General features: G+C 45.7%; 2 protein-coding genes across 6 annotated transcripts in view; one reads left to right on the plus strand and one right to left on the minus strand.

The window, feature by feature from the left end:
• Positions 1-25,470, minus strand: part of LOC138959231 (Golgi-specific brefeldin A-resistance guanine nucleotide exchange factor 1-like) — a 273,649-nt gene that overhangs the window by 198,892 nt on the left and 49,287 nt on the right. For 4 of the 5 annotated variants that reach the window (XM_070330627.1, XM_070330624.1, XM_070330625.1 and 1 more), the window contains exon 38: positions 10,867-13,102. The exons of the other annotated variant lie outside the window; for it this stretch is intronic. In XM_070330627.1, the coding sequence (XP_070186728.1) occupies positions 13,055-13,102 (48 nt within the window). In that variant the 3' untranslated portion in view covers positions 10,867-13,054. Of the gene's footprint in view, positions 1-10,866; positions 13,103-25,470 lie in introns of those variants that run through there. 5 annotated transcript variants of the gene reach the window in all.
• On the plus strand, positions 133-10,090 carry LOC138959251 (uncharacterized). The gene is made up of 4 exons (XM_070330655.1): positions 133-334; positions 5,767-5,869; positions 7,620-7,729; positions 7,900-10,090. The coding sequence occupies exons 1-4, from the start codon at positions 295-297 to the stop codon at positions 8,001-8,003; spliced, it is 357 nt and encodes a 118-aa protein (XP_070186756.1). The 5' UTR covers positions 133-294; the 3' UTR covers positions 8,004-10,090.

Raw genomic sequence — 25,470 nt, forward strand, 5'->3', positions numbered from 1 at the left:
CGCACATGACTGTTTTAGATGGGATTCGAAAAAAGTCGCAAGAACTTTTTTGCAGAGTTTACTAGAAATCGGAGCGCACGTCACCACCACTTTTGGAATTCTTCCGCTCTGGGGCCTGCGGTGAGAGAAGAGCAGAGGACATTCGCTGCATGCAGTTCGCTCCCCCAAGATCAGTTCGTATCGTATTGTGTGGCCTTTTGGCCCGAGAATATTGCAACAAAACGTCGTTCATATTATTGTGTTCGCCCCGTTGTACTGCCTGCCCTTTGGAACGTGTGTCGGAAACTGTCCAGAATGAAGTGTGTTGTGCTGTTGCTGTCTCTGCTAGTGCTGAGTAAGTAGACGATGTGTCACCTTGTGGCTCCATTTTACTGTGTTACTTAAATACACACGTTTAAATTACCTTGTGAATAAAAAAATTAGGTTTTGTCTAGGTTATTTTGTAAATTCGGAAAATTACGTCGGTTGGCTCATTATATTTAGTCAAGTTTTGACTAAATATTTTAACATCGAGGGGGAATCGAAACGAGGGTATGGTGTATGTGTGTGCGTGTGTGTGTGTGTGTGTGTGTGTGTGTGTAGAGCGATTCAGACTAAACTACTGGACCGATCTTTATGAAATTTGACATGAGAGTTCCTGGGTATGAAATCCCCGAACGTTTTTTTCATTTTTTTGATAAATGTCTTTGATGACGTCATATCCGGCTTTTCGTGAAAGTTGAGGCGGCACTGTCACGCCCTCATTTTTCAACCAAATTGGTTGAAAATTTGGTCAAGTAATCTTCGACGAAGCCCGAGGTTCGGTATTGCATTTCAGCGTGGTGGCTTAAAAATTAATTAATGACTTTGGTCATTAAAAATCTGAAAATTGTAAAAAAAAATAAAAATTTATAAAACGATCCAAATTTACGTTTATCTTATTCTCCATCATTTGCTGATTCCAAAAACATATAAATATGTTATATTCGGATTAAAAACAAGCTCTGAAAATTAAATATATAAAAATTATTATCAAAATTTTTTTTTCGAAATCAATTTAAAAACACTTTCATCTTATTCCTTGTCGGTTCCTGATTCCAAAAATATATAGATATGATATGTTTGGATTAAAAACACGCTCAGAAAGTTAAAACGAAGAGAGGTACAGAAAAGCGTGCTATCCTTCTCAGCGCAACGAATACCCCGCTCTTCTTGTCAATTCCACGGGCGCTGCCTTTGCCACGGGCGGTGGAGTGACGATGCTACGAGTATACGGTCTTGCTGCGTTCAGTTTCATTCTGTGAGTTCGACAGCTACTTGACTAAATATTGTATTTTCGCCTTACGCGACTTGTTTTTGTTTAAACTCGACTGGTCTTTGTTCTACTAACTAGCCTTGTTCGACTGCATGCCTGTAGGAATATTTTGTCAAGAGAATGGCTGACATGAACATTTCATTTTGAAGTGCGAGAGTCAGAAGGTAACATGAACAAAAAGTAGGTGTGTGTGTGTAGGGGGGGGTGGTGGGGGTGGGTTAGGGGCAATTTAAGGGGAGGGGGAAGGTGCCGTGGGCATTTTTTGTTCCCGACGAGCTTAACTTTTTCACGGTGACTCACTGACAGATGGGTTTAATGCTGTGTCGCATTGGGACAGAGGTTTAACAAGTTTTATTTCAGTAAACCCAGCTGTTTTCTATATATGCTCTCTCCAAACACTTTTTTTTATTTCAAATTTGTTTTAACAAACCTTTGAATAAAATTGGCTTGCTAACAACAATGAATGAGTTTTTCTTCCGCGTTTGTTACGTCTGTCGAAGTGTGGAAGCTTTAGTGGCAGAAAGAGTAGTACAGTATACATGGTAAACACTGTGTTCCTTGGTCAGAGACTATAGAGTATACAGAGACGCTTCATCCTTCTTTGCGCTGCGGTGCGAAAGTGAGACCGGCCAGCCAGCGCGCGGGAAAAGAGCCACTCCCTGCCGCATAAGGAAGTTCGCGTATAGCGGCTGCTGTCGGCTGTGTTTATATCACGTTTATATTAACATACTGTCTGTTCTGTCCGGCTGACAGTGCTGCAAAAAGTAACTGAACGAAAAAATATGTTTGTTTGTGAACATCCTTTTTAAATGACCATAAAAACACCGCAGAAAATGGTGTAGATTAAAATTAAATCAAATTTACTTGCGGCAATACCCGCTGCATCGCTGTAGTTATGCAAACATGATTCAAGTCAGTGTCTTTTCACGAACTAACCGTCGTTATTTTTGTGTGTTTTAGTCAAATACAAATACATACTGTATACATGGTCACTTAAGCCTGAGAAAATATGTCAGGAATAAATCGTTAACGAAATAGTTCCCGGTCAAATCGGTAACTAAGGCATTTAGTCAACTTGGCGTCGTCCCAGCACCTCTAAAGTGAAATGGGTAGTCAATTGCACGGTGCTAAGAAATTATCATGTAAGGAAAACTGTAAAATACAGCAACTAACAACATTATTGTGACCTAGCTGACTTTAATTAAAGAATCTTGATCGATCGATGATTGTCTTATTTCTTATCGGTTGCTTCTTTCTTGTTCAGAAAGCTCTCTCTCTCTCTCTCTCTCTCTCTCTCTCTCTCTCTCTCTCTCTCTCTCTCTCTCTCTCTCTCTCTCTCTCTCTCTTTTCCTAGTCATAGCGGTTATAGTAAAATAGTTTAGTCCCTCTTTAGGGCGAGGGCCAGATGCAAAAAAGCATATCTATGCTTATTCTTGTCACCCTCGAAAAATAAAGATTTGTCATTGTCATTGTCATTGTCTCTCTCTCTCTCTCTCTCTCTCTCTCTCTCTCTCTCTCTCTCTCTGAGTCAGTTACACACACACACACGCACGCACGCACGCACACACACACACACGCACACACACACACACACACACACACACGCACACACGCACGCACACACACACACACACACACACACACATGAATTGAGATGAATTAACGAGGTACAGACCGACTGGATGACACTTTGAACAGCATCGTCACAAGTATTCTAGTTTGAGAAGTTTTCGACTTTTGCGCTTGGACGAAGAATAGAATCAATTGTTCAGTTGTCCTTCAAAACAAAATTAAGCCTGATGTTAATTAAACAACTGCGCAATCACATTGTTGAGCTTGTATACAGTGTGTGTTTTCTCTGTTCTGGTAGAATACACGCAGTTCGACGCTACACTTTTTACTGATTTTCCGACATTTAACGAGAGAAAAAAAACAAAAAAACAATCCTCACTTGCTCTCTTCCTCAGGAAATTTGAACATCCTGAAGCCTTTGGCATGTGAGTTTGAGCAATTGATGGCCAAAGACCATGGAGGGCCCCAAAGGGTTTAAAATCGTGATCGTGATTGGCGTTTTTTGACCTTTCTGTGACCGTGATTGCCGAAATTTTCATTTCTGTGATCGTGATGGGACTTTGCCCGTGATCCGTGATGACAAAAAAATCAAGTCTCGTGATCGTGATCGTCATTTGTTTTCGTGATCGTGATGGGCATTATTGCAAAGCATTTTATTTTCAACGTACATTTTTCACAGCTGTATCACTCTATGATCCTCTATTCGTCAAGGAGCCAATCCCAATTGAAGGGAAGCAACAACACATTCAGAAATATGATTTTGACAGTTAAGAGAACCAATCACACAAAAAAAGAGATCCAATCAGAAGGCAAATTGCAAAAGTCTGCCAAACTTCATCCAATGGAAGGGCTTCGTGCAAAAGTTTTGAGTGCATTCAGTCAAATTCGAATTCGAAGATCAAAAATGACGTGCAGCGGTACTGTCATCGAATTTCTGTTATATTTTGTGGATTCAAGACAGACCAAAGCAGGCGGCGAGAATGCCTTCCTTGGTGGAAAGGTCAGGCTACGGGTCGGTCTTTCCGAAGACGAAATATCAAGGCATGTTGATCTATGTTGCTCTATGACTGTTCTGAATGTAGGCAAAGATCTTGAAATTTGTTCAAGATCTTTGAGTTTGAGTGAGATCATTGACATTGTCGACATTGCCACGTCCGGCTGTCACTCGCTCAGTGTGACCTCGACTGGCTCGAGATCGAGTCTGCGTGTAGCCAAAACCGAAACTAGAAATGTGTTTTTCATCCCAGCAACGTGGACACGCTTGGCATAGATTCTAATTGTCGCTTCTTTGCATTAAGCTTGGATGTATTTTAGCGCCTGTAAACTTTAATATCAACAATGGGTTAAATTCAGAAACAATGGCGGGGAGACGTGCCAGTTTGGGTCACTTGATCCTCATGTCAAAGACGATCAAAGTCATGTTCGTTGGGGATTTTGTCAGGCATGCTACTTTTCCGGTAATTGCCGGAAATCCGATAAGCCGTTTTCAAAATCCGGTAAAGTCAAATTTATTCCGGTGAAGTTGAAAAATTTCCGCAAAAACGATCCGTGTGAATATCGCGCAACGCGACCGGTCTCAATGAAGCCAGCGCACAGTAGTGTTGTTTTCACCAGTTTGGAGGTGTGTTGAATGGTGGTGGGGGGAGGCTAAAATGGGATTTTTAACAAGATCACAACACTATTACAGCCCTGAAAATGATGCCCAGAATGCACCAGATAGCACAGATTTTAACCGTTTTTTGAAAAAAAATCCGGGGGGGGGGCATGCCCCCGGACCCCCCTGGTTAGCTCGCCTGCTTCGCAGGGCTCGCCTGCTTCGCAGGCTCAGGCTTGTGGCTTCGCCACTGGCACTGCGCGCTTCTTTCAGGTAAAACCATTTTTGGCCTGTTGCATTCCTGTTTGTTTTTCAAGGCCATGAAACCAGGCGATGGTGAACCTCAAATTGTATGGCAAAGTTGAAAATAAAGAACCCATCACACATACATGTATTTTAATTTCAATCCACCCAATAGTTTTTGAGAAAATGGGTTTACAAGATTTAGCTCAGGAAATGTGAAATTGTGCAAGTATATATTCATGTGTGTGAGTGAGGGTGTGGGAGTTGAATGTGTATGAGTGGAGAGAGAGAGAGAGAGAGAGAGAGAGAGAGAGAGAGAGAGAGAGAGAGAGAGAGAGAGAGAGAGAGAGAGAAAACAATGAAAACAACATTCTTGTTACTGATTACAAATCATGATATGTATTTCTATGTGTGTATGAAAGAGAATTAAAAAAATAATAATAAAAAAGTGCAACAGTTCTCACTTTGTGTTGAATAAACAATAGATCCAGAGGAGCGAATTACTGTGTGGTTGTGTTTACTTTGACACGTGCTTTCTGTACATGCAACTTTTACCGTGACCGTGATTTGCCACTGGTGTTCGTGATCGTGAAAACAAAAATCAAGGTAACTGTGATCGTGAAAGCTAAAATTTCCCTTTCCCTTGATATCGCTACTGCTGTGGAAAGGGAAAGTAGGTTTTTACATGTTTCCGCGTGGTGGCGCCACAGGGCTTCCTGTTTCAATTTCAGTTCAGCGCCGAATGAAGCGTCTCTGTGTACTCTACAGTCTCTGCCTTGGTTACAATAGGGTTTTCAAAAGTGGAACACTTCAGTTTAGAGTGTGGGTCATCATTGGGTAGCCTACAGTCTGGGATTCCTACTCAAAACACAGCCGTTTTCAATTAGAGTAATTCTCAGCGCTCAAACGTTTATTTTAAGGTATTCCTGGTGTGTGGTCACATTATTACAACCCCCCCAACCTGAACTGTAGGCCTATAGCTCTTGGGGCGATTTGAGACAGTTTTCTTGTTAGATTGTTAGGTATTATCCCTTTAATTTGTTGTTTTGTTTTGTTTGTCCAGCTCCATTAACACAGGCATGTGACGCGTCCGATGCCGGTAGCTGCATTGCAACGTACATAACGGACTTGGTGAAGAAATTATTCAACAACAACACTGTCTGCAGGTTGTATGATGTTTCAGCGTAAAATGTAAAAGTATTGCATAGTCACAAGAACTAAAAAACATGTCGCGTAAGGTGAAATTACTAGTTTAGTCAAGCTGTCGAACTCACGGAATGAAACTGAACGCACTGTATTTTTTTCACCAAGACAGTACAGCTTCGTCAATCCCACCCCCCCCCCCCCCCCCCCCCCCCCCCCCCCCCCGTCCCGCGGTTTATGGGGAAGAATTTACTCGATGCTCCCCAGCATGTCGTAAGAGGCGACTAACGGATTCTGTTTCTCATTTTACCCTTGTTAAGTGTTTCTTGTATGGAATATAGTCAATTTTTGTAAAGATTTTAGTCAACTTGAGCAGTATGTAAGAAATATCAAGTCCTTTGTACTGGAAACTTGCATTCTCCCAGTAAGGTAATACATTGTACTACGTTGCAAGCCCCTGGAGCAAATTTTTGATTAGTGCTTTTGTGAACAAGAAACAATTGACAAGTGGCTCTATCCCATCTCCCCCCTTTCCCCGTCGCGATATAACCTTCGTGGTTGAAAACGACGTTAAACACCAAATAAAGAAAGAATTTTCGTTAATTGTGATCACATTTTAAGAGTAAACATGACATATGTATATATTTTTAAATTCAGAATGTGATGAAGAATACGATGCAATCAATTTTAAATCTGTTTGCGAAAAATCGATTTTAATGACAACTTTAATGAGCAAACTCATCAATTATTTTTTAAGCCTCCAAGCTGAAATGCAATACCAAAGTCCGGGCTTCGTCGAAGATTACTTGACCAAAATTTCAACCAATTTGGTTTAAAAATGAGAGCGTGACAGTGCCGCCTCAACTTTCACGAAAAGCCGGATATGACGTCATCAAAGACATTTATCAAAAAAATGAAAAAAACCGTCTGGAGATACCATACTCAGGATCTCTCATGTCAAGTTTCATAAAGATCGGTCCAGTAGTTTTCTCTGAATCGCTCTACACACACACGCACACGCGCACACGCACACAACACACGCACACAACACACGCACACACGAACACACGCACACACGCACACACACCCTCGTCTCGATTCCCCCCTCTACGTTAAAACATTTAGTCAAAACTTGACGAAATGTAAAAAAAAAGAAACCAAATAAATAACAAAAAAACTGCGACAGAAACCATTACTCTCTCTGTCTGTGTCTGTGTCTCTCGCTGTCTCTGTCTCTGTCTGCCTGACTGTCTGTCTGTCTGTCGATCTCTCTGTCTGGGTCTCTCTGTTTGTATGTCTGTCTATCTCTCTGTCTGTATAGGTCTCTGTCTTTCTCTCTCTGTCTCTCATGTCTGAGTCTTCTGGTTTTTATAGAATCTCATCTCCCGATTGTACATTTGAGAGAGTGTGTGTGTGTGTGTGTGTGTGTGTGTGTGTGTGTGTGTGTGTCTGTCCCGTCGCGATATAACCTTGAATGGTTGAAAACGACGTTAAACACCAAATAAAGAAAGAAAAAAGTGTGTGTGTGTGTCTGTGACTGTGTGTCTGTGTCTGTATGACTGTCAGTCTGTCTATTTTTCTGTCTGTCCGCCGTCTGTCGGTCTGTCTGCCGGACCGTGTAAAAATAATGATGATGATGATGATGATGATGATGATGATGATGATGATGATGATGATTGTGGTGCCACTTGTATGGTGTTAAACTAATGTTAATCATCAGACGTCTCTATTGTTCATTGTCTTCGTTGTGTATAATATACGATCTGTCTGCAGTGTGACACAGAATGTCATTGCCTGCCTGAACAAGGCCTGCCCGAGCGGGGTGCCGAAAACCTACGTCGATTCTATCAACGAACAATTACAAAACCTTGGGTCTGAGTGTGGTGAGTATAATTATTATGTACGTGCTTCACACACACACTCTCTCTCTCTCACACATACATACACACACCCGTGTATACATACACCATCACCTTCGTCTTGATTCCCAGTCTACCAGAATACATTCTAGTCAATACCAAACAATTCAACTAACTTAACTTTTTGTCTACAGATCTGTCTGGCCTGAAGACGAGCGGGGCCGGAATGGACGGATGTCCGTCGCTGCGTATCATCATCGCCGTTGCTGCCTTGGTCTCTGTCTTCCTGTGTGGCTGAGAGATAGTTATTAGTTGTCGGGATGCCTGCACTATCGGCGATCCGAGAAACATGGTTAAATGCGCTTAGTTTCTCCAGTGAACTGAGGAGCTGATTGTTGTTGTTGTTGTTGTTGTTGTTGTTGTTGTTGTTGTTGTTGTTGTTGTTGTTGTGTGTGTGTTTCGTAGACATACAGTGTTGAAGTGGTATATAAGGAGAAAGTGTGTGCCGTGTGTGTGTGTGCGTGCGTGCGTGTGGTGTGTGTTAAAGTGTGGGCATGCATATTCCGTTGTATCATGCAAATTGGTATCAGGAAGTGCATATCGGCCGGATACATGAATCATCTTAGTTGTTGGAAAATAAAACCATGTTGTGTTGTTGCTTTTTCCTCGTGTTTTTACATTTAGTCAAGTTTTGACTAAATGTTTTAACATAGAGGGAGAATCGAGACAAGGGTTGTGGTGTGTGTGTGTGTGTGTGTGTGTGTGTGTGTGTGTCTGTGCGTCTGTGCGTGTGTGTGTGTGTGTGTAGAGCGATTCAGACTAAACTACTGGACCGATCTTTATGAAATTTTACATGAGAGTTCCTCGGTATGAAATCCCCAAATGTTTTTTTCATTTTTTTGATAAATGTCTTATGACGTCATATCCGGCTTTTTGTAAAAGTTGAGGCGGCACTGTCACACCTTCATTTTTCAATCAAATTGATTGAAATTTTGGCCAAGCAATCTTCGACAAAGGCCGGACTTCGGTATTGCATTTCAGGATGGAGGCTTAAACATTAATTAATGACTATGGTCATTAAAAATCTGAAAATTGTAATTAAAATTATTTTTTTATAAAACGATCCAAAATTACTTTTATTTTATTTTTCATCATGTTCTGATTCCAAAAACATATAAATATGTTATATTCGGATTAAAAACAAGCTCTGAAAATTAAAAATATAAAAATTATGATTAAAACTAAATTTCCGAAATCGTTTTAAAAACAATTTCATCTTATTCCTTGTCGGTTCCTGATTCCAAAAACATATATAGATATGATATGTTTGGATTAAAAACACGCTCAGTAAGTTAAAACGAAGAGAGATACAGTAAAGCGTGCTATGCAGCACAGCGCAACCGCTACCGCGCTGAACAGGCTCGTGATCACTTTCACTGCCTTTTGCACTAGCGGCGAACTACGGTCATTGTGAAAAAATGCAGTGCGTTCAGTTTCATTCTGTGAGTTCCACAGCTTGACTAAATGTAGTAATTTTGCTTTACGCGACTTGTTCTTTTTACATTTAGCCAATGTCTTTTAACCGGCTGCGCTGTGGCAATTGCATTTTTTTTTCAGAGAAAATTGCTTCAAATTTTTTCAAACATTCTTTGACTCACTCCTGACAGTGAGACTGGTTTTAGCTCGGAAGCATAAACATTATTTCATTACTTTGTTTTTGAAGTTGTGATTAAAATAAAAATTTTGCTACAAGATTTAACAGACAGCATTGTATTCCTCACCTTCTCCTGAATCCAAAAATATATACAGTCAAACACGCTTAAGCCGAACTCGCCCGGGGAATGAAAAATCGTTTCGCTTATCCGAGTTTGTGCATATCCGAGTTCGGATAAGCCAAACCTTTCCCGAGAAATTACCCTGCAGTTCGGCTTAAAAATAGTCTTACAAAGAGGGGGTTCTGGCGGGGAATTGGTTTTGGTTTCAGATATCCGAGTTTTTTGCTTAAGCGTGTTTCGCTTAGGTGAGTGCGGCTGTATGCATATAATTATTGTTTGGATTGAAAGCAAGATCAGAGATAAAACAAAAAAGAAGTCTGTTTGATGCATATTAGGTTTATTTGGTTTGTGTTACTTAAACAATGTGTCGGCGCTGTCTCGGTCCCAGGGTTCGGCAAGCCTATACTATAATTTACTAATCTTGGTGAGAGAAAAAAATGCAGTGCTGTAAGGCCCACAGATTGACTACATGTATCGATTTCGCTTTTCGCAACTTGTTTTATTATTTTTATTTTGGAATCTTCATTGCAAAGCTGATATGATCAATAAACTACAATGATTTAAAAAATATATATCATCAACCAACAGAAACAGTGACCATTGAACTTCACCGACGGTATCTTTTTCTTGGCTAGTGTGTGTGAGAGGGGGTGGGGAGGGCGGTTGCCTTCAAGTGCAGACACATGCATGTTTATGTGTCCGCGTTTGTTTGCGTAAATCAAATGCAATTTTCACAGGCCACAACAACAATAATGTACAGGTCTCCTGCTCTTATTGACAGTATGTGTACACACACGCCAATACACACAATAAGTACACGTAATGACAATAATACATAGCACTAATCTGACACTTGAACGAAGATTTCGCTGAAAACGTCACACCTGGCCATAAAAGGGGCGACGTCTTTCTTCTTCTTCGTTCGTGGGCTGAAACTCGCACGTTCACTCATGCTTTTGCATGAGTGTGTTTTTACGTGTATGACTGTTTTTACCCCGCCATTCAGGCAGCATACGCCGATTTCGGGAGAAGCATGCTGGGAATTTTCGTGTTACTATAACCCACCGAACTCTGACATGGATTACAGGATCTTTTCCATGCGCACTTGGTCTTGTGCTTGCGTGTACACACGAAGGGGGATAAGGCACTAGCAGGTCTGCACAGAAGTTGACCTGGGGGATCGGAAAAATCTCCAACCTTAACCCACCAGGCGGTCGCGGACGGGATTCGAGCTCACGACCTACCGATTAAGAGGCCGATGTCTCACCACCCCGCCACTGCGCCTGTCATGGGTGATGTCTTCAATTGGGGAATCTTCAAAACTTGAGTTAATTCCAATGAATGCCACAAATGCAACCACACTTTGTGAAATGACTCGTAATCCGATCTTTCTTCACAATTTTATTCATACATCAATTCATGTATTTGGGGGAGAAACAAGATACACATGTACATACTCCTTAATGAAATAAAATTATGTACATTTTCTTCACATTTCGGAGCATATCACACCCAGAATGACTCGAAAGAAATAGTCTCTTGTATAACAACACTCAGAACTTGCAAAATTTAGAGAGAACACAGACAAAATGCTCTGACAGACACTGACTTTTATTTACATGTGTGTGTGTGTGTGTGTGTGTGTGTTTTATTATCTTGAAACAGTTCTTGATTATACATCATATACTATACACTTCTAAATGAAAACAATTTTCAATGACAATTTGTTGTTGTAAATATGATACAGATGATTAAACATAATGTATGTGTGTGTGTGTTGCTTTTTTTCCTCAAAAACTAAAGCATAATGTGGTAACAGCGACGATAAACCAAAAGTTTTGTGTGTGGTTATTGTCACGCAAAATACAAGGATATAATAAACAGACTTACTTCAACTTGTAAACTTAAATCCTAAATGTCTCAACTTTCACTAAAAACAAGGTGAATTTTCTAAAGCAAATTCAACTGTGAAGATCAAGACAATAGTATAAATTCTGGTGAAGGTAAAGCTGCACTTTCCATCTTTCTACTTTTCACAGAATCGTTGCAATTTGTTTACTGCATAGAAATGTCCCATTGAGTTTTCAGCTTTTGGTCACAGAATAATATCAAACATATATGCAGCTGTTATGTACAGCGACTTACCGTACGCATAGCTATTTAAGTAATTAATATTCTCCCAAATCCACTAATTATACATGTATTTCTTGGGCATTTGGGTTTGCGAATTGAGATAGAGGTACAGGTTTATGTAATATTCCAGGGGATTAATCAAGTGTTTCTGGCTAGCACTCAGGATGTAGCATATTACAGACCGCATACACTCACACAGACAGACAGACAGACAGTCACACACACACACACACAAACACACTCAGTCTGAAGAAAAAGTCAATTTGCTATACTCATCTATTGTACATTTCCAACATTCTGATGTTTACTGTCTTTTCCAACATCAAAATGACTTGTAAAGTTTTGAGACAATATACTCTCATTACATTAACAGCATGCATCAAGATTTACATATTTTCTTGGATAAACACAGTACATTCACAGAACATATGCATAATTACATGGTTTAAGACTTCCACCTGGAAACAAACAAAACGAACCCAAAAAGCAGCTGTAGTTTGCAACTTACTTGAAGAGAGATAGAGATAGGGGACTGTCTAGTGCAGATAATTACTGCCCCTTTGATTTTGATTCATTTACTTCAAACCACACACTTGAAATAAAAATCTTGTATTATACAAATGTACATATCAAAAATAATTAGAAAAGATTAAACCTACCAGGACAACCCAGAAATGCATTAAAACAAAAGTCCACTCTCTTCATTACACTTACCACAGCCACTGAAGGTTTTCATAAACCAAACTTAGTGTTTGAAACACAAAATGTAAATGTCAAGTCAGTGTTTTGCATTGCACATTACATCAACAGAAATATTTCTACACTGTCCGTTTAAACCTTTGTGTAAGAACAATGTGCAGTTCACATAATGTCATGTTAAACAGATAACATTCACAGTGTTTTTTAATTCATCACATATTGTACCACACAACCTTGCGCTCTACACGGGTTTTACAACAGGGAAGAAACTGGCACAAGGAAAACTGGGAAACCTGTCTACAAATTTATGTACAGAACATTTCATTCCTATTTACAGTGGTGCGAAACTTTCGCAATTGCAAATCACAGGTCATCACATATGTTCACTGAGTGTAGTCGCTTCAGTCTCTCTTGCATAACCATTAAATGCACCGAACAATACAACACCGACATAAACACACACTCTCGACCAATCAAAGACGCACAACAGCTTGGCACATTTAGCTAGCTGTAAAACATCAATTGGGAGCACAGCACACAACCTGAAGTAAAACTCAAGAAAATTGAGACAACCCAAAATCAGGATATTATTGGTTTACAGTAAACTAGATATGAGCAGTCACTGAATGTAGCTTCACCTGATCACAAAAATGAATATTGATTATGATATTTTGCTTTAAGTCACAGTCTTGAGTTATATATATTCTTCACAGAGGGATGCCCTGAATTCATGGTGACTTTGCTACCGAGGGCTGTCTGCATTCTGTGACTCGGCCAGCTCTACTGCTTTCTGCAAACAGAATGAAAGAACTTTGATTATTCATGAGACTCTTTCCACTGATTACTCGGGTCAATGAGCAAATACATTATTCTGAAGTATTTCTTCTCCAGAACAAATACACTGTTTTGCACATGTTTTTGTTCCCCAGCAAAAAAAAACCACCCCAGCTGCTTCATGAGTTTTTGTGAGTCCAAATCAGAAGGAAATAGTGTACCAACTGTTTGCCAAGTTCAATAAAAACAAAGCTGCTGATCTCTTCAGACTTGATGTAAAAAGGGAAAAAACCAGCCTCGTCATCACAGAGCACACCAAGTGTAAGAAACAAGCGCACATTCTGCACACCTAAACGGGTCAGAGCTTTTTGCTGAGCAATCCTTTGTACTGAGGAGAACTTAAGCAAGTAATAAATCAAACAGCCCCAGAGTCCAGTATATACATCTAGCCCAAACTTTGATTATGAAAAAAAGAGGCGGGAAGGATGTAGGTGCATGTGTGTGTGTGTGTGTGCGCATAAATGTGTGTGTGTGTAAATGGAAAATTTCAAAAATAAATCGAAAATTTTAAAAGTAAATTTTGATTTGATTAATATACTTACCCGACTCACAACTAGCATTAACCTCTGGTTTAAGTGCCGGGACGCTGAACTACGCTTCACCCCTTAAGGGGAAGTAACCCTAAAAAAGAACAGCCTAGAACCCGCAAACTGGGTCACAGATCCAGGCCATACCGTCACGTGACTGACCACGCGAGACCGCCGCCGCCATGTTGGAAATACCTCACTCGAACGAAGCGAAACGTTCATTTTTAGGGTACCATAAAGCGGGGTAGGCGGGAGGGTATAAACGATGTGAGTCGGGTAAGTATATTAATCAAATCAAAATTTACTTTTAAAATTTTCGATTAAATTACATATCTTATCCCGACTCACAACTAGCAGATTGCTAATGAAGGAGGTGGGTAAAAAAACTTACTCTACAAGTTGGAGAGAACCTGCCCTGCGGCTACCATAGCCGGAAGGGTACTGGTCCCATCCTGACGAGTACTTGCGATGTCCCGCAAGTAGAAATTTATAAACACGTCTTCGGATCTCCAGTAAGCGGAATCCAAGACTTCTGCAAGTCTGCCGGACTTGAGAACGGCAACCGAGGATGCCCAGGCTCTGGTTTCATGCGTCTTAGAAGACGACTGGGGAAGGACTGACTGCCCCCCCCCTTTTCCTTCTTGCTGCCAGATGTACGCTTGTTTGATCAAGGTAGACACCCATCTGGCCAAAGTGGCCCTAGACAGGTCTCTGCTCCGGGCCGTATTGATGGAAATGAACAGGAGCTTCTGATCTTTTGAACGAATAGGCGCCGTACGCGACAGATAGTTGCTGATTGCTCTGACGGGACAATTTACGATATCTGGGTCACCTGGTGCTAAAATTGTGGAAAGCGGAGGAATTTTGACCAAGGGGGAGAGCTGATCTGGCCTCTGATTTTTGGCTAGAAAATCCGGACGAAAACGAAGCACGACGGAACCGTTCCTCTCGAACGAAATGTCTTTAGCGAGACCGGATAAAGCATGTATCTCGCTGCTTCTCCTAGCGGTGGAAAGCAACGTAAGGAAAAGCGTTTTACGGGTAAGATTGTGGAGACTCGCTGCATGCAAAGGTTCGAAATCCCGTGACCTGAGAAACTCGAGAACCAGGAACAAATCCCAAGCTGGGACTGGTGACCTTGTCTTAGCAAAGTCCAAGGAAGCACCCCTGAGGACGCTTGCTATAACACCATCAAGAGAGATTATACGCCCCAACTGCCTAAGTGTTGAGGAAATCGCCGATCTCCTGACCCTCAGAGAGGCAGGAGACCGGCCCTGAGACGCCAACCAGGCCAAATGATTTGCCACCTGCATGGAACGGGGGGAAGTAGCGTTCACGCCATTATCCGCGCACCATTTGGACCAAGCTGCCCAATGTGAGGCATATACAGAGCTTGTGGACTGTCTGTGAGACTTTTGCACTAAGTCGAGAGTCCTATCCGATGCACCAGCGCGGCGCAGAGACGTCCTCACAGTCTCCAGCCGTGAAGGCGTAGGGACTGCGGATTGTCGTGCAGGACGCCCGTGCGCGGCTGAAGAAGTTCCCCTTTTCGAAGATTTAGCGGAATGGGTGGCCCCACTGCGAGACGGAGAAGGTCCGGGAACCAGTGCTGAGAGGGCCACCATGGAGCCACCAGAATGAGAGACGGACGTTCCATCTCCGCCTTCCTGAGCACCTTGCCGAGAAGCTTGACAGGAGGGAACGCATAAGCCACGAGTCCCGACCAGCATATCTCCAGCGCGTTCGTTTTCCAGGCTTCCGGATCCGGAAACGGAGAAACAAACACGGGAAGTCTTCTTGAGAATCTTGTGGCAAACAAGTCGACCAGTGGCTTGTCCACCTGAGCCCACAGACGGAGTAGGGCTTGGTGAGCTATCGTCCACTCCGTGTGGATGACGGTAGCCGACCGGCTGAGAGAGTCCGCCAGGACATTGAGAGACCCTGGCAGAAACTTGGCTGAAAGAATTATATGATGCTGCTGGCACCACACCAGAATTTGACAAGTCCTGAGAGACAACGAGTGGGAACGTGAGCCGCCCTGTCTGTTCACGTAAGCAGCTACTGTAGTGTTGTCCGTGTGTAACTTCACATGGTGCCCCGTCACAGTGGGAAGGAAACTCTGAAGTGCAAGGAATACAGCCTCCAGCTCTAGCATGTTTATGTGCAACAGAGACTGTGTCTCTGACCACACACCCGAGGCCGTCAGATGGGCTAAGTGAGCGCCCCATCCCACCATGGAGGCGTCTGTGAACATGTCCTGGTCCGGGGGAGGAAGGACAATGGGAACGCCGAGAAAGAGCTGATCCTGAAACCACTGCTCTGTGGTCTGCTTGATCCAGCCCTGAATGGGGACAGAGACGTCCCAACCCTGAGAAGCTGCTTCCCATACCGAGCCGAAGGCCGCCTGAAACGGCCTTTTGGATACTCTTCCCAGGGGAACGAGTGTAGCCATCGACTCCATCTGGCCTAAGGCAGAAGCCAGAACCCTGGCCGGGGCCCGTTCCTGACACCGCAGCGACGTTAGGAGAGACAGAAGCCTGTCGACTCTCCTGAGAGAAGGTCGGACCGTCCAGGCCACGGTGTCGAACGTCATACCTAGGTACGTAAACGTTTGTGACGGAGTCAACTCCGACTTGCCCTGATTGACACAGAAACCTAGGTCTGCCGACTGACTCAAGACAAACTGAGTGTGAAGACTGCAAGTCAGACGATCCTGGTTCAGAATTAGCCAATCGTCTAGATATGCACGGAAGCGAATGCCCCTCTGCCTGACAAGGGAGCACAGCTGACGAGTCACCATTGTGAAAATCCAGGGAGCCAGAGACAACCCGAAGGGAAGGGCTCTGAACTGGAAAATCTTCTCTGCCCACCTGAATCTGAGCCACTTCCGATCCGAGGGGTGGATCATGATATGAAAGTAGGCGTCCGTTAGGTCTATGGACGTTACCCAGTCTGACGGCCTGAGAGACTCCCTGACAGAGGTTGGAGTTTCCATAGTGAACCTTACCTTTCTGAGGTACCTGTTGAGAGGAGACAGGTCGAGAACAGGCCTCCAACCCCCCGAGTTTTTGGGGACGACGAAAAGTCTTCCATAAAAACCCGGAGAGTTGAGGTCCAAAACCTCCTCTATAGCTTCTTTCAGAAGAAGAGAGGCAATTTCCGACTGAATTGTCGCCTTTGCCTCTGGTCTTGCTGGGAACCGGAACGCTGGTGCTACTCTGGTAAGAGGAGCTTTTCCTTCTTTCCAGAGTAGGCGGAACCCCGAACGCACTATCCCTACGATCCACTGACTGTCTACAAGTTGTAACCAGCAGGGAAGAGCCCGGGAGGGGCCACCCGCCACCAAAGGGGTGGGGGTTGTAGGGATGAGTGGTTCGGGGAGGCATCATTGGGGGTTGGGCTTTCGCCCACCCCCCCTGGAGTTCCCGAACGATGGCTTCTTCTTAGGATAAGGGGCACCTCTGCCCCTTCCCCTATAAGAAGACTGAGAGTGCTGCGTGTTGTGGCCGCGATTAGCTGCCGAGAACGAAGCCTTGGCCTGACCCTGCTGCTTTGCCTGTGGCTTAGTGAAGCCATGCTGTGCAAACCGAGCGATCGCCAAATCCTTGGCGTTCTGGGTCTGCTTGTCTAGAGCGTCAAGCGAGGGCTGCCCGAGCAGAGCTCCCTCTGTAAAAGGAGAAGACTTGAGAGCATCCAAAGTCGCTTTCTCCTGAATCTTTGAGCCCGCCAAAAAAGAGTCCCTGCGTGTAAACACGGCGTGGGAGTAAAGGCGAGCCGCCACAGCCATCTGTTCCGCATTGACCTTAGCTAATGTGGCCAGAAGTGTCGTAACGTCCTTCACACTTGCGTCATTCCGGAATTCAAAAGGATCCAGAGAAGACGCAATCGAACGAGATAAAGTCCGAAGGAGTGTCTCAGAAAGGGAGGCAAGTTCAAGAGAGTATCTGCCTGCCTCCTCCAAACCAATGAGAGAACCTTCCGTGTAGACACAAGGTCTGTCTTGACGGTAACCATCCTCCCTAAGAGTGGACAGCTCCGGTGTGACCGGAAGAGCTGCACTCGGCAGGGCAAAAGTGTTGATAAGGTTCTGAGGCCGACGGGTGAGTGAAAACCTGCGCGCAAGGGCAGGGACACTAGCATGCGGAAGTTGATCAGTGGCAAGCCAATTCTTGGCAGCTTCTGGCGCCTGACCATGAGCAGATAGGAGAGGGACAGTGCCAACCGGCAAGGAGCTCGACGTGCCTGGAACTCTTGCTAGAATTTTCGAGAGTTCATAAGCAACTAAAGGAGACTCAGAAAACTGAAAACCTTCAGCTGCTGTTGGTGCTGTGCGGAAGTCACCCACCGCTGAGGGTGGGGGTAAGACACGACCCGCAGATGAAACAACGCCGTCAGGAAAGTATTTGTAAGCGACCTGTGCTGCAACAGCTAAGGACGGCTTCAATCTTGGCGGTAACTGAAAGTCACCGTCATCCTCATTGAATGAGGTAGGATCGTCTCGCTCCGACTCCACTTCCGTATGTATAGACAAGTCTGCATGACTCACCGAGTCTTGAACATCATCAACCGGAAGCGAGGCTGACTGCAAACCGGAAGTAGAACTTCGGTGCAGAGCCTGCATGGAGCCAACTTCCTGTCCAGGAGGAAGTGGTGACGCGAATACACCAACGGGGGAAGTCAAAGACGGCCCGTGTGCACCTTGGTCACCAGATCGATGTAAAATCGATTGCATTCCCGCGTCAACACCCCATGAGCTCCGCTTCGTATGAGTCGTTTGCCCCAGGTATGTCGAACTTTCACTCCCTGACCTATGAGGCGGGGGAGCTACTAGTTGCGGTCTATGCGGAACGCTTTCGCCAAAGAGCCTGGCTACCGGCGAACCCAACGTACCTGAGGAGAGAGCCTGCTGCGCAGGAGCAACAGTGTCCCGAGGGACCATCTCTCCGAAGCTGGCGTGCGCCAGTTCTTCCGCCCGCAAATCCGCTGACGTGACTGTGGCCGAAGGAGGCAACCGGATGCGGGAAAGTGAAGAAACATCGCCCACACCCTTAGGCAGCGAACGCAACTCCTCTCGCGTAGCCTGTAAGTCAGTGGCAAGTTGCTGCTGTTGAGAAAACATGGTATGCATTTGCGAGGAGAAAGAAGAGAGAAGGGAAGAGAAATCTTGCTTATCACTTTTCTTAGACTTGGCTGAACGAGCCCTACTCCTGCTTTTAGATTCTTTCAGAACGGGTAAGGTAGGGCTTGCTGGGTTATCAATATCAACCGAAAGCGAAGCATTAGAAACCGGGTCTACGATAGTAACCGTTGTACCTTTGGGTTTATCTTTTGCCTGACTGCTAGCGGGGGAAGAATCAGCAACTAACTGTCGAGTATTATGCTTTTTCTTCTCTTTGTCCGACATGTTGGAAACAACTCACAGAGAGTAGAACAACAACAAAGTTGACGGACACAAGGCAAAAATACAAGTAAAACAAACAAAGAACGATCTCACCAATACAGCCGTAGAAGCAGAGACCGTGAAGAAGAACCGGGGTGAAGATAAACTGCCAACCAGGCAGCAGGCTGAACGCCAAAATGCGTAGCTCGAGAGAACAACGTCCTATCGCTAGAACCGCTGAGGAGAGAGTGAGGTATTTCCAACATGGCGGCGGCGGTCTCGCGTGGTCAGTCACGTGACGGTATGGCCTGGATCTGTGACCCAGTTTGCGGGTTCTAGGCTGTTCTTTTTTAGGGTTACTTCCCCTTAAGGGGTGAAGCGTAGTTCAGCGTCCCGGCACTTAAACCAGAGGTTAATGCTAGTTGTGAGTCGGGATAAGATATGTAATTTAATTACCCAATTCTCATAAATGCATTGACTTCAGTCTCACATGCTAGATGTCGAAAAACCACTCAAATTACCTGCCCTTAGAAGGGTGGTAACCAAGCTAAAAAACAGACGCCATAGCCGTTGCTATGCACTGAACCCACTTGGTTACCCATAACCCACCGCACACCACGTGGGCGCCTGAGCATCCGGAATAATCATTCTTGACTACTCAAACACCCCAAGGATATTAAGTAGCGGGGATGGATGGGAGGGTATTAACTATGAGAATTGGGTAAGTATATTAATCAAATGAAAATTTAGTTTTGAAATTTTCCATTAAATTACATTTGTTTGTTTGTTTGTTTGCTTAACGCCCAGCCGACCACGAAGGGCCATATCAGGGCGGTGCTGCTTTGACATACAGTAAAACCTGCGAGCAAAGGACACCCTTGGGGAGCCTTGCCACTGTCCTTTGTAGCAAGGTGTCCTTTCTTTTGAATATGAATGCGCCGACATTTTTTGGGAAGAAAAAAACCAGCCAAATAGTTTTATTTCATGTGTCTGCATGTAAATATAGAGTGTCTATGCATGTTTAGTTCTTTCATTTTCTTTCATTACATGTAATAAAAATGAAAACCAAAACTTGATGTTCAGAAAAACAATTGTTAATATGTACATGTACATGTATAAATTCCAAACTGTGCATTACATGTAGTCATACAGAAAGTGAGTCTAGTGAACGACGAAGAAGAAGAATACAGAAAGTGACAAAGAAAACAAGTTCAACATGCAACATGTATGTACAAAACCAGAATCAGTCAGAAAAAGTCAGAGATCTTTGACTGTGTGGCCTGGCTGGCTTGGTTCAGACGCACATCTTCCAGAATGCTACTCAAGTTCATGACAGCTGTCAGCATTTCAGGGTGACCCAGCGAGAGAGAGAAAGAGGTGCAATCGGTTTCTTACCTGAAGCAATGGGCCATTCACGGGAATATTCTTTGATCGAGCTCTCGAAAACCACTCGAAGAGTTCGTCGTTCAACCCGTCATAGGTTGTTTTTCTCCTCTTTACACATTTTCCCGTCTATCTGGCACCGGATTCCCACTGACTCAGAATTTGTGAACGATCAGCTTTGATGTTGGAAATTTGCGTTTTTCCACAATTCAGCTCATCAGCCACTTTTCGAACAGAGAGCCCCTTGTCCAATTTCTTTATCACATCGACTCTTTCTTCTAAAGTCAGAAATTTCCGTTTTGACATGATGAGACCGCGATCAACGAAGGATGAGACGAAGATGCATCACAGTACAGAAAGTAGAAACCCTAACTTGTTTTTGTTTGTGAGTTCAGTTCAATTCACGGCATCGACCAATGAGCGTGCACCATACAAAAATCAATCTTTCAAGTGCTGCCGTTGGCTTACAAAATAAGCTTCTCGCGCGTTCACATCGCCAGCGAGATTGTATTTGCAGAACCAAGATGGCGGACTGTTGTTGACAGGTAACGAACCAAATCGGGACCAAAAAAGAGTGTCTGCATCCGCGCCTTTGCGGTGTTCGCTCTTTTAAGGTGTTTTTGAGTGTAAAATACATCTGTCCTCACTTGAAGTGTCCGTTATGCAAAGGTGTCCGCCGAATTAAGGGTCCGCTGGATGCAGGTTTTACTGTATAACGTGCGCCACACACAAGACAGAAGTCGCAGCACAGGCTTCATGTCTCACCCAGTCACATTATTCTGACACCGGACCAACCAGTCCTAGCACTAACCCCATAATGCCAGACGCCAGGCGGAGCAGCCACTAGGTTGCCAATTTTAAAGTCTTAGGTATGACCCCGGCCGGGGTTCGAACCCACGACCTCCCGATAACGGGGCGGACGCCTTACCACTAGGCCAACCATGCCAGTTATTAAATTACATATTCTTACCGCAATTCTCATAAATGCAGATTCCTCCTAAAGGCGGAGGGAACTTACTTATGTCCTTGAAAGAACTTGACCTGCAGCGACCAAAGCCGGCAAAGAACTGGAGCCGTCAAGTCGAGTGCAGGAGATATCCCGAAGATAAAAACTGATGAAAACATCATCAGACCTCCAGTAGGCCGTTTGCAAGACATCGCCTAGGCGACCAGAACGCAACACGGCGATAGAGGAAGCCCAGGCTCTGGACTCATGGACCCGTGCCGAGGACAGAGGGAGGACTGAACGCCCCCCCCCCCCTTTTTTCAGCGAGCCACCACTCATATGCCTGCCGGATGAGAGTCGCAACCCATCTTGTGAGGGTCAATTTAGAAATATCTTTATTCCGCTTTGTGTGCAGGGATATAAACATGAGCTTTTGGCTCTTAGCTCTAAGCGACCTAGTGCGAGCGAGGTAGGATTTTAAGGCTCTAACCGGGCAGTTAGCTAAATCCGGATCACCCGGGGCAAGAATAGTCCCAAGAGGGGGGACTTGAATCACCGGAGAAGCTTGGCCTGGCTTCTGATTCTTAGCCAGGAAGCCAGGCCGAAAATGCAGTGACACCGAACCATCACGTTCAAACGCTATATCCTCTGGCAATCCCGAAAGGGCATGTATCTCACTGCCCCTACGAGCTGTGGCCAGGAGAAGGAGGAACAAAGCCTTGCGCGTTAAATTCAGCAAACTGGAAGCCTGTAAGGGCTCAAACGCCGAAGAACGCAAAAACTCCAACACCAGAAACAAATCCCAAGCAGGGACAGGGGTACGTCTCTTCACCTCCTGAAGCGCGGCCCCTTTGATCACACTCGCGATCACCCCATTGACATTAATAGAGCTGCCTATCTGCTTCAAAGTAGCAGATATCGCTGAACGCCCGACTCTCAAAGAAGAGGCCGAGCTGCCCTGTGCCGACAAGAAAGAGAGGTGATTCGCAACGTGGAGAGAGCGAGGAGCCAAGGCGTTGACCCCAGACTCTCTACACCACTTGGCCCAGGCCGACCAATGCGAGGCATAGACCGAGGAAGTGGAAGACCTATGCGCTTTCTGGACCAAATCCAGCGTCAGCTCCGAAGCGCCAGATTTCTGTAACTCTGACCTCACAACCTCCAGCCGTGTAGGCAAAGGGCCTGCGGGGCGTCGTGTGGGATGCCTGTTCTTGGTTGAACCAGCTCTCCCCGCACCAGGTTTAGAGGGATAGGAAGACCTTTGGCCAGAAGCAGCAGATCGGGGAACCAATGCTGCGAAGGCCACATGGGGGCTACCAGCAGAAGATCTGGTCGTTCCAGCTCGGCTTTCCGCACCACTCTGCTGAGCAGAGAAAAGGGGGGGAAAGCGTAGGTTTGCAGGCCTACCCAGGAGAACTCCATCGCGTTGCTTCGCCAAGCCTCCGTGTCCGAAAAAGAGGACACAAAAATCGGAAGCCTCTTGGAGAACCTGGTGGCAAACAGATCGATCATCGGCTTTTCCACCTGAGCCCACAGGCGCTGGAGAGCCCTGTGTGTGATGGTCCACTCCGTGTGCAACACCTGAGAGGACCTGCTCAGCGAGTCCGCCAGAGCATTGAGCCTGCCAGGGAGATATTTCGCCGAGACGTTGATCTGATGCGAGTGGCACCAGATCAGAATCTCGCAGGCTCTGTCTGACAGAGAGAGAGACCGAGCTCCTCCCTGTTTGTTGACATAGGCAGCCACAGTGGTGTTGTCGGTATGCAACCGGACATGCCTGCCTACAACCAGAGGGAGAAAAGCACGTAGACTGAGCGCTACTGCCTCCAACTCCAGGCGATTGATATGCCAAAGGAGTTGCGTCGGCGTCCACCGCCCCGAGACCGTGTGACCACCGATGTGAGCTCCCCATCCGGCCAGAGACGCATCTGTAAAGAGGTCTAAGTCCGGAGGGGGCAGAGCAATGGGAACCCCCTGAGAGATCCAATCTGAATCCAGCCACCGACGTGTCGTGTGACTGAGCCAACCCTGGACGGGGACACTCTTGTCCCAATCCTGAGAGGACGGATCCCAAAGAGACTTGAGAGAAGCCTGAAACGGCCTCTTGTACACTCTTCCCAAGGGAACCAACAGCGTCATCGATTCCATCTGACCTAGAATCGAGGCAAGCACCCTCACAGATGCCTGCTGTCTGATCAACACAGCCGAGATAAGAGCCTGAAGTCTCTGTATTCTCTCCTGCGTAGGACGAACAGTCCAAGAGACCGTGTCGAACGACATGCCAAGGTAAACAAACCTTTGAGAAGGAGTTAACTCTGACTTCGCCTGGTTCACAGAGAACCCCAGGTAAAGAGCCTGGTCCAACACAATCCGTATGTGCAAAAGGCACGCTGTTTGACTCTGATTCTGAATCAACCAGTCGTCGAGGTACGTCCTCAGCCGTATCCCTCTCTGCCTGATCAGAACGGACAACTGTCTGATCACCATGGTAAACACCCATGGAGCCAGAGACAGCCCAAAGGGCAGAGCCCTGAACTGAAAAATCCGATGACCCCAGCGGAAACGGAGCCACTTCCTGTCTGCCTGAAGCATCAGGATGTGAAAGTAAGCATCCGTTAAATCCACCGAGGTCACCCAATCTCCCCGACGAAGAGCCTCGCTGACCGAAGCGGGGGTCTCCATCCGAAACTTGATCTTCCGAAGAAACGTGTTCAGCAAAGAAAGATCGAGAACAGGCCTCCAGCGGCCGGAAGCCTTGGGAACTACGAACAGCCGTCCGTAGAACCCGGGCGAGGCATGATCGACAATCTCCTCTATTGCCTTCTTGGCCAGAAGAGAATTGATCTCTGTCTCTATGACAGTCCTGGCCTCCTGACTGGCCGGGAAACGAAAGGGAGGAGGCTCCCTAGGCTCGATCTTGAGTTGGCTTCTATGGCTGAATCTCGCTGAGAAGACAGTCCAACAGCGCCCACCCGATCCTGCCCAGAGGGCGGGAAAGGGTGGGCCGCTGCCACAGCCCCCACCCAATCCTGCCCAGAGGGCGGGAAAGGGTGGGCCGCTGACACAGCCCCCTGCCCCCAATGAGGCAGAGTGGGAACAAGCCCAGGCTGTGACTTACCATGCCCCCCTCCAAACGGTAAGGGGGCTGCATGCCCGACTCAGCTGTGCTAAAAGCAAGGTGAGCGGGCAGAGACAGGCAGGGAGCAGGCCCCCTCTCCCTACGGAGAGAGTGCTCGAGAGCAACCCCCACACTACCAGAGGCAGTAAGGGTTGCACCGAACAGCCCAGGTGCACCAGTCCAGTGCGAAGACGGAGTGGCAGTGCGGCTAAACCACCATCAGTCACCGTCGCAGACGACGACAGCCCCAGCCGAACTAGGGAGGCAGGATCCCCTACCGCAGGCGGCAGCGGAGGGACCCCGGAACGGGACGCGAACTGCTGAGAAATAAATTCAAACAATTCAGTCTTCAAGAAGCCCAAGGCCGCAGGCCCAGGCTGATTACACCCATCAGGGGGCGCGAGCTGAGGAGAACCTGAACCCGACCTTGGAGGGATCGGAACATCAAAAGAAGTGCTATTCAACGGGTCTTCGACCCGCATGACAGGCAAATCAACATTCTTAGGTTTACTCTTAGGCTTAGCTTTCTTAACCGGTCTAAGAGCCTTGTCTCCTTCCCGCCTCGCGCTAGGTTTAGCTTTGCTGTCGGCCATCTTAAAACCGACGAAAAAACAGTCACCCAGAAACGAAAATTCTGCGTGCCTGTTCCAAACAAACAGCTAAAAAAACAAACAAAACGGAACAATCTCACCAAAAGGTTGGCGGACAGGTAGACCCACAAGAAACAGCTAGTCTCACGGACAGGCTGGCATGCGAAGGCCGTGAGTGAGTAGACAAAAAATCGACACGTCCACCGTGTGCTGTCGAAAGTCGAGAATGATTATTCCGGATGCTGGCGCCCACGTGGTGCGCGGTGGGTTATGGGTAACCAAGTGGGTTCAGTGCATAGCAACGGCTATGGCGTCTGTTTTTTTAGCTTGGTTACCACCCTTCTAAGGGCAGGTAATTTGAGTGGTTTTTCGACATCTAG

The sequence above is a fragment of the Littorina saxatilis genome, linkage group LG2, assembly GCF_037325665.1.
Source record: "Littorina saxatilis isolate snail1 linkage group LG2, US_GU_Lsax_2.0, whole genome shotgun sequence".
NCBI lineage: Eukaryota > Metazoa > Mollusca > Gastropoda > Littorinimorpha > Littorinidae > Littorina > Littorina saxatilis.